Here is a 14,663-nt window from a genome sequence, read left to right as displayed (position 1 = left end):
TTCTTCTTATTTTCTTTTATATTTTATCTTTTTAAATAAAATTTTCAGAAAAATTTGAGTAAATTATCCAAAATTAGCCCCTAACAATTTAAATCGTGAATATTTTAGTTCCAAAAAGTTAATGCACAAAAATATTTTTAAGGTTTTATTTTGCCAGATAAATCAGTCTTAATTTATTTTTAGTAGAATAATCATCTAAATTAATTTTAAAAAATTTTAAAAGTTGATATTTTAGTCTAAAAAAATTAATACACATATCAAACTTTAATTGTCACACATAATAATCTTCCATCTATTTTCTCACGTAATTGATAAGTTGGTGATCAAATTAAAATTCAAGTGAATATAAAAGAGGGTGTAAGAAAAATGGGGAGAGAGAGACATATTGAGAAGACAACGGGACTGACGAAGTGGCGGGGAGGAAAAGGGTTAGAGAGAGAGAGAGAGAAATTCAAAATGAAGGGGGAGAGCGTTCGCGCTTTAAATTTAGGGCAGTATTATCCTCAGATAAATTCGATGGTAAATTATTGCGGGTCACCAAAATGCAGCGTTTCACTAAATAGGTTTACCGACAGATTTTTTCGATGGTAAATCCAATCCTACATTATGTGCCTTTTTTTTGTTTTTCTTCCAATTATTACCAGCTAATTTACCGTCGAAAATGCAAATTCATCGGTGATAATTTAACCTGACAAATTCGATGCCTTTACTGCCAATAAATCTGCCGGTACTCTGCGCGCTAAATTTGAGGGTACTTAACGTTTTTCTTGTATTGTTTCACAGCAACAAAACAGGAGCACCCTCCTTCACGATTAATTTGTGTGGTAGTAGATCTGAACAATTTATTCCATTTAGAATCTTTGGTGAGAAGACATCTAATTTAAATTTAATATTTTCCTCCTCAGCACACAAAGAGTCAGAATTTAGATAAACTCTTTCTTCTGTAAGTAACCCTGCAATCATCTTGTTATTAACATCAGTGCATAATCCAATTGGTGCAACAATTGCTTTATCCTTGAAATAATATATCTGGATACACAAAATCAATGAGGTCATCCAAAATTTTCGTAGAGTTCTTAACCAAAATATCAGGTGGTATCTAAACGATCGATTCACCATCTGTTGTGTCACCAGCCAAACCATCACCTATTTTGAGTAGCCACGCTACAAAATTTTTTAGTTCTTGTATGTTGTTGTTTCACCTGGTGACAATTCTCATATTTTTTGTAAGCTTTAGAACCTTATAGTTATGCCATAAATATGAAGAATTAACAGAAGACTGAATTATATTCTGCCTTAAGCCTTTAGAAATTACGGGTAAAATTTATCTAAAATCTCCTTCTAAGACAACAACCATATCTCCAAATAACAAATGAGAATTATACGAATCTAAGCACCTCAAGTGTCTCTGAGACATTTGTTTAAAGTTTCATAACAATACTTACTTATCATTGGAACTTCATCCCATATGATTAATTTGGCTTTGGTTATTAACCTTACAAGAGGAATTTTTTGTTTAATATTGCACAAAAAATCTTTATTTATGGTCAAAAAAATTTTAACCTTAAATGCACAGTTCTTCCATTAGGCAATAGAAGAGCAGCAATCCTACTTGAAGCAACATTTAAAATTATACCTCCTTTAGATTTAATTGAGCATGATATAGTTGATCAAAAGAATATTTTTTCACAACCACCTTGACCATATAAGAAGAAACGTCCATTCATATTACCACTAACAGCACCCATTATTTGATCATACGTAAATTTCTGCTCATTAGTTAGTTATTGCAAATACTCACTTACTTCACTCGCAACAGCATTAATATCAAAGTTCAAATTTTTCATTATAATTCTATATCCTGAGCTGGACACCAATTTTTTTTGGAAGAAATGGCATCTTATAATATTCTTTCAATAACTTGCCATTTAACTAGAGCAACTCCTTGATTTTTGCAAGTGCAATATTTTTATTTGGACTTCTGACATTATCAAATCTGTATTTTTTTAATTAAAAATAATGTAAATCTCAGATAATTAGTAAATAGTTAACTAATAAATTAATTATTAATCAATGAAATTGGAAAATTAAATTTTATAGTTTAATGAAGTAGAGATAATTAAAATGAATTTTAACACTAATTTTAAAGAATTTGACTCAAGATTGAGCCAATGGGCCGAACTTATTGAACTAGCCCGAACCAGACCAAGAACCCAAAGCCCAATTATATAAAAACCCTTTTCTCCCATTCTTCTCATCCATTAGGTTGCACAGAGAGGAAAAGAGAGAGAGAGCGTGATTTGAGAAAACGGAAACGTTAATCACTGTCAACTTCCGTCACTCGTAACTTTCAATCCGGAATTCCGATTGACGAGCAGTCAGCGACAATGTGTTCGTCTCATAATTCTCTTCAATTCTATCTAAATAAAGTGGTAAGAAATTAGCATTTATTTTCTAGTTCTCTGTCTCCTAAATTTTGTGATTTTAGAGTTTGGGTATTGAAGAATTGAATAATCACTGGATTTTATCCAATTAATTCGTGGGTAAGGTAAGGAACTGTTGAACCCTTGTAAAATATCGAATTAGTGAACTCTATGATGATTATAGAGACATTGATGTGAATTAGATTATGTTCTTGTTTATTCGGAGTTTAATTGGGCAGTTTGAAAAGAAATTCGGGTGATTAAGTTTGAGAAATTGACGTTTGGAAGCTTGTAGTTGGTTGGTTTTTAGAAAAGATTTAATATTGAAAATTAGTTTGATTTTGAAATAATTTGATACTGGAAATGATTTGAATAATTGAGAGGTGTTTGATTGGTAGTTGGGACCCTTGAAGGGTGGCAGAAGTTCAAGTTTTAGAGGAGGTACTGTCGAAGTTTTTATGGAAATTGAAGGTTTTGTTTAAAGTGGTTATTTAGAAAGATTTGCGTTTAAGGATTTTATAATTTAATTTTGAGTTATTAAGAAAAGACTTACGTTTCAGTTTGCTTTATTTAGAAAGGAATAAATTGTGTTTTGAATATGAAGTGTTGAATAAGAAGCAAATGATGAAGGTAATGATAATAGTAATAAAATGTAGCTAAGATGAGGTGTGTTTAATGATGAGATTGATTATGAGGAAGAAGAATGATGAGAACTGAGATTGATTATAAAATTAAATGAATATGAATGAATTGTAATGATAATGAGAATGAATTTTTGAATATGACTCCGGGTAAAATGCAATGTTATTATCCACTTACTCCGGCTAAGAGTCAATAAGCCGGGTAAGATGCCGTGGTGTTGTCCACGTGCTCCGGAGAAGAGTTCGAGACTCCGGGTAAGATGCAAGGGTTGAGTTTTATCGCTGCTTGCTCTGAGTTGAGAACTGTAACACCACTTGAGTAAAAGGCAAGGGTGAAGTTGTCCCCTACTCCGGGTATGCGGGTAAGATGCAAGGGTTGCGGCGTTGTCCCACTTGCTCTGTGTTTGGTGTTCTGTCCAGGATTAACTAGCAGGACATGTCTGGTTTGGCTATATAACTGACAAATGAGACTCATCAGCCATAGGATAGGCATACATCATATGCATTTGTTTGCTTTGTTTGAGTTTGCATTACTTGGGTTTGTCTATTCGAATTACTATGTCTACTTGCTATATGTTTTATTTGTTGTAACTGCATTCTATTTGTGTTTTTCTTGCCTATATTGTTTGTTTGTGCAACTAAAAGGCATCTTGTCTAGCAGAGGAGTGACGAGAGTTGTTTCACCGGTTATTCGGAGCGTTGGAAGAGACAAAATGTGAAGTATTAGGTTAAAGTTAGATTCAGAACTTGAATACTTTAGATAACTTACCTAATTTCTGGTTTAGTTTATTTCCCTTAAGTTTGATTCTGAGTGTCGGAGTTCTAGAAATGTCTCTGGCTTTCTCGAGACATTTTATATTAACTATGCGGGCACCTTTACCATGCTGAGAACCTCCAGTTCTCATTTCATATATATTCTGTTATTTTTTCAGATGCATGTCGAGAGGCACCTCGTTGAGCATCTAGAGACCCCCCTTACAAGCGAAGAACTATCTTCTAGGCTGTCATATTTTGTTTTAGGCTTTGTATATATGTTTATATAATCTCCGCATGTATATTTTGTGTTTTGTCCCTCCTAGAGGTTGACTTGGAGATACAGGTATTTATTTTGTAGTTTGAGTTTTATTTTGGATTGTATATGTGTGTGTGTGTGTGTGTGTGTGTGTGTGTGTGTGTGTACATAATTATATACTCTAACCGGCCTTAGCTTCACAGGTCAAGTCTGGAGCTTGATATCTGTGTTTTGGAACTCTGATATGTGTATATGTTATCAGCTTTCTTTTGATCTCATCAATCCGTTTTACATTTAACCTTGCGAGTGTGACACGATTTTCTATTTTCACTTTTGTTTAGCTTATTCTTTAAGGCTCCTAGATATGAATTCTTTCAACTATATTTATGTACGTATTTTACTTTTAGAGGTCGTAATACCTTGCCACCGCTACTTTACAACTTAAGCGTAAGGCCCTGTGTGGTAGGGTGTTACATTATGGTATCAGAGTAGTTCGTTCTTGTAGAGCCTGAGGGACGGCTGACTATGTTTCTGGGTATACTCTGGGTGTGTGTATATACTAATTAGGATATATAATTGATATATGTGGCATACTTGTTTATGAGCATGCATTTGGTACTTTGAAATATTAGACTTGAGATAATGAGACTGATCACCTTAATATCACTTGTTCGGTATGAACAGGAACCAAATGATGACTCGTGGACGTAGACGCAGTCAAGGTAGAGGCCAAAATATTAATGCGGAACCTGAAATCACTATGAATAACCCGTGAACTTTACAAATGCTTTGAAAAACATCGCGGCTGCTATGCTGGCAACGGTTGAGGCCCTTGGTCAGCAACTTAATAACGAAAATGGGAGTAATGACAAAAATGGGCCGATGACGTTAGCTACCTTTCTAAAAGTAAACCCACCAACCTTTAAAGGGACCACAAATCCAACAGAAGTTGATAATTGGTTTCAGGCGATGGAACAAGCCTTACGAGCGCAACAAGTGCCTGAAGACCAATGTGTTGAGTTTGCTACTTATCAGGTGATGGGTGAAGCTTAGTATTGGTGGCAGGGGACCTGACGCCTTCTGCAGCGAGATAATGTTGCAATCCTTTGGGATGTATTCCAATCCGAGTTTTATAAGAAGTATTTCCCAAACTCAGTAAGGACGGCGAAGGAGCTTGTGCTGCTACAGTTAAAACAGAAGTACACAAATAAATTTGAAGAACTGTGCCGATTTTTCCAAATTTGCCAAGGTGCTCCGGAAGACTTTACAGAATAAAAATGTATAAAGTACGAGGGAGGACTTCGAAGTGACATTCTGAGCTCCGTTGGACCGATGGAGATTAGGGTTTTCTTAGAACTTGTGAACAAGAGTCGAATCACTGAAGAATGTGTGAAGAAGGCTTCAATGGCAGAGAATGATTGTCGAGAACTCCATCGAAGGGAGCACGGTCAGGGATTCGTACCAAGGGGCCAAGAGTTTAAGCGAAAAGGATATGCACAACAACTTCCCCAAGGACGGAATAACTTCGGGATGAATGGTGACCACCAAAGAAATGGTAAAGAAAAACAAACAGTGACTACTTCGGATGATTCAACGTGTCAGAAATGTGGAAGCTATCACCCAAATAGGCCGTGTCGTTTTGGTTCGGGCTTATGCTATAGGTGCGGTCTTCCGGAGCATATGTCCTAGAACTGTCCACAAAGAGAAATTCAAGATGCTGGTCGGTTGCGATGAGGTGGAGGTAATCGTGAACCTGAAAACTAAATTTTTAATTACGCAATAGGACATTGAAACATTACGTTTATTCATACCTAAGGAGAAAGTAACAACTTAGGATCGGAAATGCCGAACTTAGCACCAAACTTAAGAGTGTCACGTGGGATATTGCCGTTAGAGCATTCTAAAGCTTAAGTAGATTTTAGTCAGTATGGAGTGAATGTCCAAATTTCTAAAGATAAATGAATCAGAGTGTGGCAGCGGAAGCACGTAGATGGGGATGACTTGAGGACTACTGCACATTGAGTTAAAAAGGAGGATTACGCTCACGTACTCGTGTGGTAGATGAAATTTTCGAGGGCGAAAATTTTTGTTAGAGGGTAGGATGTAAATCCCAAGTAATTAGTAAATAGTTAACGATAAATTAATTATTAATCAACGAAATTGAAAAATTAAATTTTATAGTTTAATGAATTAGAGATAATTAAAATATGAGTTTTGACACTAATTTTAAAGAATTTGGCCCATGATTGGGCCAATGGGACGAACTGATTGAACTGGCCCGAACTGGGCCCAAGAACCTAAAGCCCACTTATATAAAAACCCTTTTCTCCCATTCTTCTCAGCCATTCGGTTGCACAGAGAGAGAGAGAGAGAGAGAGAGAGAGAGAGAGAGAGAGAGAGAGAGAGAGAGAGAGAGAGAGAGAGAGAGAGAGAGAGAGAGAGAGAGAGCGTGATTTGGGAAAACAGAAGCGTGAATCACTGTCAACTTCCGTCGCTCGTAACTTTCAATCCGGAGTTTCGATTGACGAACCGTCAATGACCACGTGTTCATCTCGGAATTCTCTTCAATTCTATTTGAATAAAGTGGTAAGAAATTAGCATTTATCCCTCAGTTCTCTCTGTTCTAAATTTCATTATTTTAGGGTTTAGGTATTGATGACTTGAATAATTTTGATGGTTTAGGTGAACTCTAGCAGCGAATAATCAATGGGTTTTGTCCAATTGATTCGTGGGTAAGGTAAGGAACTGTTGAACCCGTGTGAAATATCAAATTAGTGAACTCTATGATGATTATAGAGACATTGATGTGAATTAAATTATGTTCATTTTTATTCAGAGTTCAATTGGGCAGTTTGAAAAGAAATTTGGGTGATTAAGTTTGAGAAATTGACGTTTGGAAGCTTGGAGCTTGTGAAAAGAGAGGTTTTTGAGAAGTTCCGAGCTTAGGGAGGAATTAGCTAAGGTATGGTTTTTGTTTCTCGTAGTTAACGCTTAATGTCACATGAAAACTTAGGCTAGAAGACTTTAAGATAGGAATGAATTGAATGAATTATTGATGGATTGTGTAAATGATTTATGATGTGTGATTCGATTTTGTGAATGGTTTGTTATAGGAGTTGGTTGGTTTTTAGAAAAGATTTAATATTGAAAATTAGTTTGATTTTGAAATAATTTGATATTGGAAATGATTTGAATAATTGAGAGGTGTTTGGTTTGGTAGTTGGGACCTTTGAAGGGTGGCAGAAGTTCGAGTTTTAGAAGAGGTACTATCAAAGTTTTTATGGAAATTCAAGGTTTTGTTTGAAGTGGTTATTTAGAAAGATTTGGGTTTAAGGATTTTATAATTTGATTTTGAGTTATTAAGAAAAGACTTACGTTTGAGTTTGCTTTATTTAGAAAAGAATGAATTGTGTTTTGAATATGAATTGTTGAATAAGAAGCAAATGATAAAGATAATGATAATAGTAATAAAATGTAGCTGAGATGAGGTGTGTTTGATGATGAGATTGATTATGAGGAAGAAGAATGATGAGAACTGAGATTGATTATGAAATTAAATGAATATGAATAAATTGTAATGATAATGAGAATAAATTTTTGAATATGACTCCGGATAAGATGCAGTGGTATTATCCACTTGCTTCGGGTAAGAGTCAATAAGCCGGGTAAGATGCCGTGGTGTTGTCCACGTGCTCCGGAGAAGAGTTTGAGACTCCGAGTAAGATGCAAGGGTTGAGTTTTGTTCCCGCTTGCTATGAGTTGAGAACTGTAACACCACCTGGGTAAGAGGCAAAGGTGAAGTTGTCCCCTGCTCCGGGTACGCGGGTAAGATGCAAGGGTTGCGGTGTTGTCCCACTTTCTTCGTGTTTGGTGTTCTATCCAGGATTAACTACTAGGACATGTCGGGTTTGGCTATATAATCGACAGATGAGACTCATCAGCCATAGGGTAGATATACATCATATGCATTTGTTTGCTTTGTTTGAGTTTGCATTACTTGGGTTTGTCGATTCAAATTACTATGTCTACTTGCTATATGTTTTATTTGCTATAACTGCATTCTATTTGTGTTTTTCTTGCCTGTATTGTTTGTTTGTGCAACTAAGAGGCATCTTGTCTAGCGGAGGAGTGACGAGGGTTGTTTCTCCGGTGATTCGGAGGGTTGGAAGAGACAGAATGTGAAGTATTAGGTTAAAGTTAGATTCAGAACTTGAATACTTTAGATAACTTACCTAATTTCTAGTTTAGTTTATTTCCCTTAAGTTTGATTCTGAGCGTCAGAGTTCTAGGAATGCCTTTGGCTTTCCCGAGATCTTTTATATTAACTATGCGGGCACCTTTACCATACTGAAAACTTCTGGTTCTTATTCCATATATATTCTGTTGTTTTTTAGATGCAGGTCGAGAGGCGAGCATCTGGAGACCCCCTTACAAGCAAAAAAATATCTTCTGGGATGTCATATTTTATTTTAGGCTATGTATATATGTTTATAGAATCTCCGCATGTATATTTTTTGTTTTTTCCCTCCTAGAGGTTGACTTGGAGATACATGTATTTATTTTGTAGTTTGAGTTTTATTTTGGATTATATATATATAATTATATACTCTGACTAGCCTTAGCTTCACAGGTCGAGTCTGGAAGCTTGATATTTGTGTTTTGGAACTCTGATATATGTATATGTTATCAGCTTTCTTTTGATCTCACCAATCCGTTTTACGCTTAATCTTGCGAGTGTGACACGATTTTCTGTTTTCACTTTTGTTTAGCTTATTCTTCAAGGCTCCTAGATATGAATTCTTTCAACTATATTTATGTAAGTAGTTTACTTTTAGAGGTCGTAATACCTCGGCACCTCTATTTTATGACTTAAGCATAAGATCATGTATGGTAGGGTGTTACAAATAACATCATTAATTAAAAATTTATTAAATAAATGGTCAAAGAAATTTGAAATGTATTGTTAAATACTAAATAATCCTTTTTACTTTTAGTTTAAGAAATACTTCATTGGTAAACATATGCATTGAAAATTAGTGTTGTGATTAATATGGATATCAAAATCATTAAAATATTAAAAAACACACACAAATAGCCGATGCAAATGCAAGTGTTCCATGTATAGAAATTTAAGTCTGATTTCCTAGATGCAGTAGCTATGGTTTATGGCAATAAATCAAGATATGTATTAAGAGAATGAATTAAAGCAAGTATGAAACTAATATATTTATAAAATTCAGATTTCGAGTAATAATTTTAAATATATTTTGTTTTCTTATATTTCTAAAATTTTATTAGAGAGAGAAAAAATTAAAGCGAAAACTAATAAATAATCAAAACATTTGTATGATAAATTTACTTTCGAAAAATAGTATTATTGTTTATATTCAATCACTCTTAACATTCCTGCCAAATATTTATTATAATTAAATTAAATTTTACTATGGCAAAAAATTAACAAATTTTAAGAATAATAATATCTTATTTTTCTAATCATGCTTACAAAAAATTGTATCAAAATTCAATCTTTAAGATAATTTTTGAAAATACATACTTACTGCTGGGTATTTTTGTTGTATTTTTAATTATTTAAAGGTATTTTTGTCGATAGTAAAATCCCGATGCATTTTTGTCAGCGTTTGAATAATTCGGGGATGTTTTTGGTAGTTAACCCTATAGTTGAATCTAATGGACAAATTAAAAAATATCTATATGATAATGTCCTAATATTTTAGCATACTATAAATCATATTATAATTTTAAGTCAACTCTTTAAACACATTATAACATAAATCATCTAAAAAGATACACTAAATTAACAAATATCATGTGGGTCACAACATACACTCTAAATTGTTATGATATTTCAAATAAAAAGAGCATTAATACAGAGAAGTCAATGAATATAATTAAAATAAAGAGCAACAAAGAGACACAAAATAATAATAATAATAATAAAGAGAATCAATAAAAACATTAACATATAAACCACACACATGAATAATGTATATATTAATTGTGAATCACAAAAAAAGACTATATATATATATATATAAAGTATGCGCCTAATAATAAGCAATTAAAATAAATAAAAAATTTAAAAATATAAAAAAATAAAATGTATAAATAAAGATAAAAAAATAAAAAATAAATAAATTACAAAAATTTTACCTTAAACAAGAGAGAGAATGAGTAAAAAACATTTGATTTTGTATAAATAGATGATATTGAGAAAAATAAACTAATTAAATTAATTCATATATTACGTTGTTATATTTATTATTTATTAAATAATTTGATATTTACTCCAATCAAATCAAATAATTAATATAATTAACAAAATTAATTAATTGATATAATTAATTATAATTAATCAATTCATATAAATTATAATAAAGAGTGAGATTTGAATGTCTAATCAAATAAATTAATTATAATTAATTTGCTTTAACGAATTAAATGAAATAAATCAGGAAACACCTTAAGAGCATGCCACATCAGTTCCATCATTAAATGCAAAAATTTGAATTTTATATAATAGAATAGATAGATAATAAAGATATTTTTTTAAATTAGTATAATTATGCATTATTCATTAAATATTAATTATAATATTGTAATATAATTATAATAAAGATATTTTTCTAAAATAAATTTATTTAGAGAAATATAATTGGTTATTAATAACCGGTGCCATTATCATATAATTATCATTATTATTATTATCAATATAATTAAAATAATTAAAAATATTTTCAATTGATAATTGATAAGAGTTTAATAATATATTAAATATTGATTTTATATAACTATAATAAAAATATTTTCTTAAATTAGTACAATTATGCATTATTACTTAAATGCTAATTATAGTATAATTATAATAAAGTTTTTATAAAATAAACTTAGAAGAGAAAAGAGTGCATTTATTTTGGCGAAAAAATAAATTCATGAAGAATCGACACCTCACTTCTATTAGTTGAGAGAAAATTCAATTTTAGTATATTAATATATGCTAATTATAATATATATACAAATATAATAACCCGTGTCATGCACGTGATAAGATTGAATTATAATTTTAAACTGTTGTGTTAAAATTAATTTCAATTATAATAATTTAATTAATAAAAAATAACTTGTATGCATTTATTTTTTTTCTTAATATATTGTTAATTGAATTAACTATAAAATAGTTATTTAATCTACTTTTTTAATAAATCAGACATATATACTCAATATGACCATAAATAATCTAGTAATACTTAAATCCACCAACAAAATTTTATATGTTGGTTTACTGTGAAGTAAGAACACATCAAAATTAGCTCAAAATGAAGAACAAATTAATAGAGAATCCTAATATAGAAAGTTCTACAATAAACAACAAATAATTTAAACCTACTGAATAACAATTCAACGATATCTTTTGATACCTACAAAATATATACCTGAAACCACATTGTATCAATGTTAGTATATAAAATTATATGATTAACGTAATTATAAAATTGTTTATGAGGAGAATAAAATAATATGAATTTTTATAATAATTTTAATATTCTCAAACTATTAATGTACAATAAGAATGCATTATCCATTAGCTCCTAGAATTGCTAAATATTTTTAATTGATAGTAGTAAATTTTAATAAATAAATAAATTTAAGTAAGACATTTTGTTATTACCTTTTCATTATAGGCTCTCAAAAACTTCTCTATATACCACATTCATCGTGCAGTTATCTTCCAAGTGCCCATGATCTTACAACAACACTCGTAGACCATCTTTACTCGTTACCATTGATAACGCAACATACAATTGATCATGGGTGAAAACTGGCTTTGGAAGGTAAATTCCAACTTTCGATATAGTTTGTCTCTAAGACTTATTTATTGTCATTACAAATGACATAATAATTGGAAATAATGTTTCATTATTTGGAATTAGATTCAGTCTTGAGATAAGAACAATACTTTCAGCTTTGTTACCGGTGTATTCTATCACATGATTTCCCATTCTTCTAACTTGCATTCTCGTTCCATTACACAAACCATTAGTTTGGTCTATATTCCACAACAACATAACAGGAGCGCCAACCTTCACAACCAATTTGTGTGGTGGTAGACCTGAACAATTTATTCTATTTAGAATCTCTGGCGAGAAAGCATCTAACTCAAATTCCATATTTTCCTCCTCAGCAAACACAGAGTCTGAACTTAAGTAGACTCTTTCTTGTCCAGGTAACCCTGCAGTCATCTTGTTGTTGATATCAGTGACACAATCCAGAGTTAGAGCAAAAATTGCTCTGTCCTTGAAATAATTTTCAACGGATAAATTAGATAACATATCTGGATACACAAAATCAATGAGATCATCCAAAGCTATCTCAGAGTTCTTAACCAAAATGTCAGATGGTATATAAACATCGATTCACCATCTGTTGTATCACCAGCCAAACCATCACCAATTTTGAGTAACCATTCTGCAAAATTTTTGAGTTCTTGTATGTTGTTGTTTTCATCTAGTGACAATCTCATGTTTTTTTGTAAGCTTCAAAACTTTACAGTTATGCCACAAATATGAAGAATTCATAGAAGACTGAATTATATCTTGCCTTGAGCCTCTGGGAATCACAGGTAAAATTTGTCTAAAATCTCCTCAGAGAACAATTTTACCTCCAAATGGCAAATGAGCATTATACGAATTTGAGCACCTTAAGATGTCTCTGAGGCATTTGTCTAAAGTTTTGTAACAATACTTACTTATCATTGGAGCTTCATCCCATATGATTAATTTGGCCTTGAATATTAACTTTGCAAGAGGATTTCCCTGTTTAATGCTACACAAAGAATCTTCATTTATGGTCAAAGAAATTTTAAACCTTAAATGTGCAATTCTTCCATTAGGCAACAAAAGTGCAGCAATCCCACTCGAAACAACATTTAAAACTATACCTCCTTTAGACCTAATTAAGCATGATATAATTGACCATAAGAATATTTTTTCACAACCACCTTAATCGTATAAGAAGAAAAGTCCACCCATATTACCGCTAATAACACCAATTATTTGATCGTATGCAAATTTCTGCTCATTAGTTAGCTTTTTTAAATACCCACCTAGTTCACTCGCAAGAGCATTAACGTCAAAGTTCAACTCTTCTATTATAATTCTGTCTTCTAAACTGGACACTAAATTTTCCGAAGGATATGACATTCCATAATATTCTTTCAATGACTTGCCATTTAACTGAAACAAATCTTCAATTTTTGCAAGTGTAATATATTTTATTTGGACTTTTGAGATCACTAAATCTGTATTTTTTCAATTTAGAATAACATAATTATTTAAATAATTATTAAATTAGTCTCTGATAAAAAAAAAAGTTTGAAATGCATTGTTGAATGATAAATAACACTCCTTAATTTGGTTTAAAAAATGCTTTGTTAGTAACATGTCCTTTTAAAAATTATTATTATGATTAACATGGATATCAAAATCATTATAACATAAAAAAAGGCACACAAATAACCGATGCAAATATAAGTATTGAAAGTATGTGGATTTAGTTGCAGTTTCTTAGATGAAGTAGATATGGTTTACGGCAATGAATCAAAATATGTATTAAGAGGAGGAAGTAAAGCAAGTACGAAACTAAAATATATATATATATATATATATATATATATATATATATAAAATCTAATTTTTGAGTAATGTTTTGTTATATTTCCTAAATATTATCATAGAAAGGGAAAAATTAAAGTGAACACCAATAAACAAATTAATTATGTACCAAATAAATTAGCTTTTTTATTTGTTTGTCTCAATATATCAGCATGATCAAGAAAATTGAAATGATTGTCAGGAATGTTACGATCATCAATCGTATTTACTATACGTGACTCCTTCTTAAAAGTTATTCTACACACATATGTAGTCGGAAGATAAATTCTGCTTGATTCCTCAATTAGAAAATTTGAGAAGACATAAACCTTCCCCTCGATCAAATTATTCTCAAACATCTTTGCCAAATAATTCTTGATTGAACAATGAATTTTATCATACTGTAAAAAAATTAAAAATGAAGACTATTAGTACTTATAACTCTATTAAATTGCACTGTCATTGATTCGTCCAAGGGTTTACTTATCAAATAAATTTAAAATATGAACAAAAAATATCTATAAACTTGAAGAAATAATAGAGGATAATCAAACTACCTTATCATCCATGATAACCATTTCAGGTAAGCTATCTTACTCTTGTCAAATTTGGATGGGACTTTCCATAACCTTACAATCCTTATCTTTATTTTCCAAACCTTTTCATTACATAATCTGCTGTACATGTAGGTAATACTGTTGATAAATAATTGTAACAATTGACTATTACGACTTATATATATATACACACACATGGTACGAATTTTTAATGGAGATACTTGCTACAATTAGAAAAAAATTACATAAATAGAGACACTTGCTAAGTATATATATATATGTGTTATTCACATTAATTATATGCCAAAATTTTTATGAAAGAGATAAAAGAGGAGATATATAAATATGTATAATATTATTAC

At 31.2% G+C, this 14,663-nt stretch overlaps 1 protein-coding gene across 1 annotated transcript; it reads right to left on the bottom strand.

Annotated features, from left to right (window-relative positions):
• Positions 1–11,956: 11,956 nt before the first annotated feature.
• Positions 11,957–12,615, bottom strand: LOC140173717 (uncharacterized). Its single transcript, XM_072198251.1, has 2 exons — positions 12,513–12,615; positions 11,957–12,426 (listed from the first exon to the last, which is right to left on the bottom strand). Exons 1-2 carry the CDS (start codon positions 12,613–12,615, stop codon positions 11,957–11,959), a joined length of 573 nt encoding a protein of 190 aa, XP_072054352.1.
• Between the last annotated feature and the right edge of the window lie 2,048 nt (positions 12,616–14,663).

This window comes from Arachis hypogaea, chromosome 6, assembly GCF_003086295.3.
Source record: "Arachis hypogaea cultivar Tifrunner chromosome 6, arahy.Tifrunner.gnm2.J5K5, whole genome shotgun sequence".
Lineage (NCBI taxonomy): Eukaryota > Viridiplantae > Streptophyta > Magnoliopsida > Fabales > Fabaceae > Arachis > Arachis hypogaea.
This window is presented reverse-complemented; position numbering and strand designations above follow the sequence as displayed.

Bases quoted from the DNA above. Each gene is read 5' to 3' on its own strand.
- LOC140173717 (XM_072198251.1), bottom strand. From the start codon at position 12,615: ATGAGATTGTCACTAGATGAAAACAACAACATACAAGAACTCAAAAAT. The intron at 12,427-12,512 runs GTGAATCGATGT...TTGTGTATCCAG, and splicing joins GGCTGGTGATACAACAGATG to ATATGTTATCTAATTTATCC.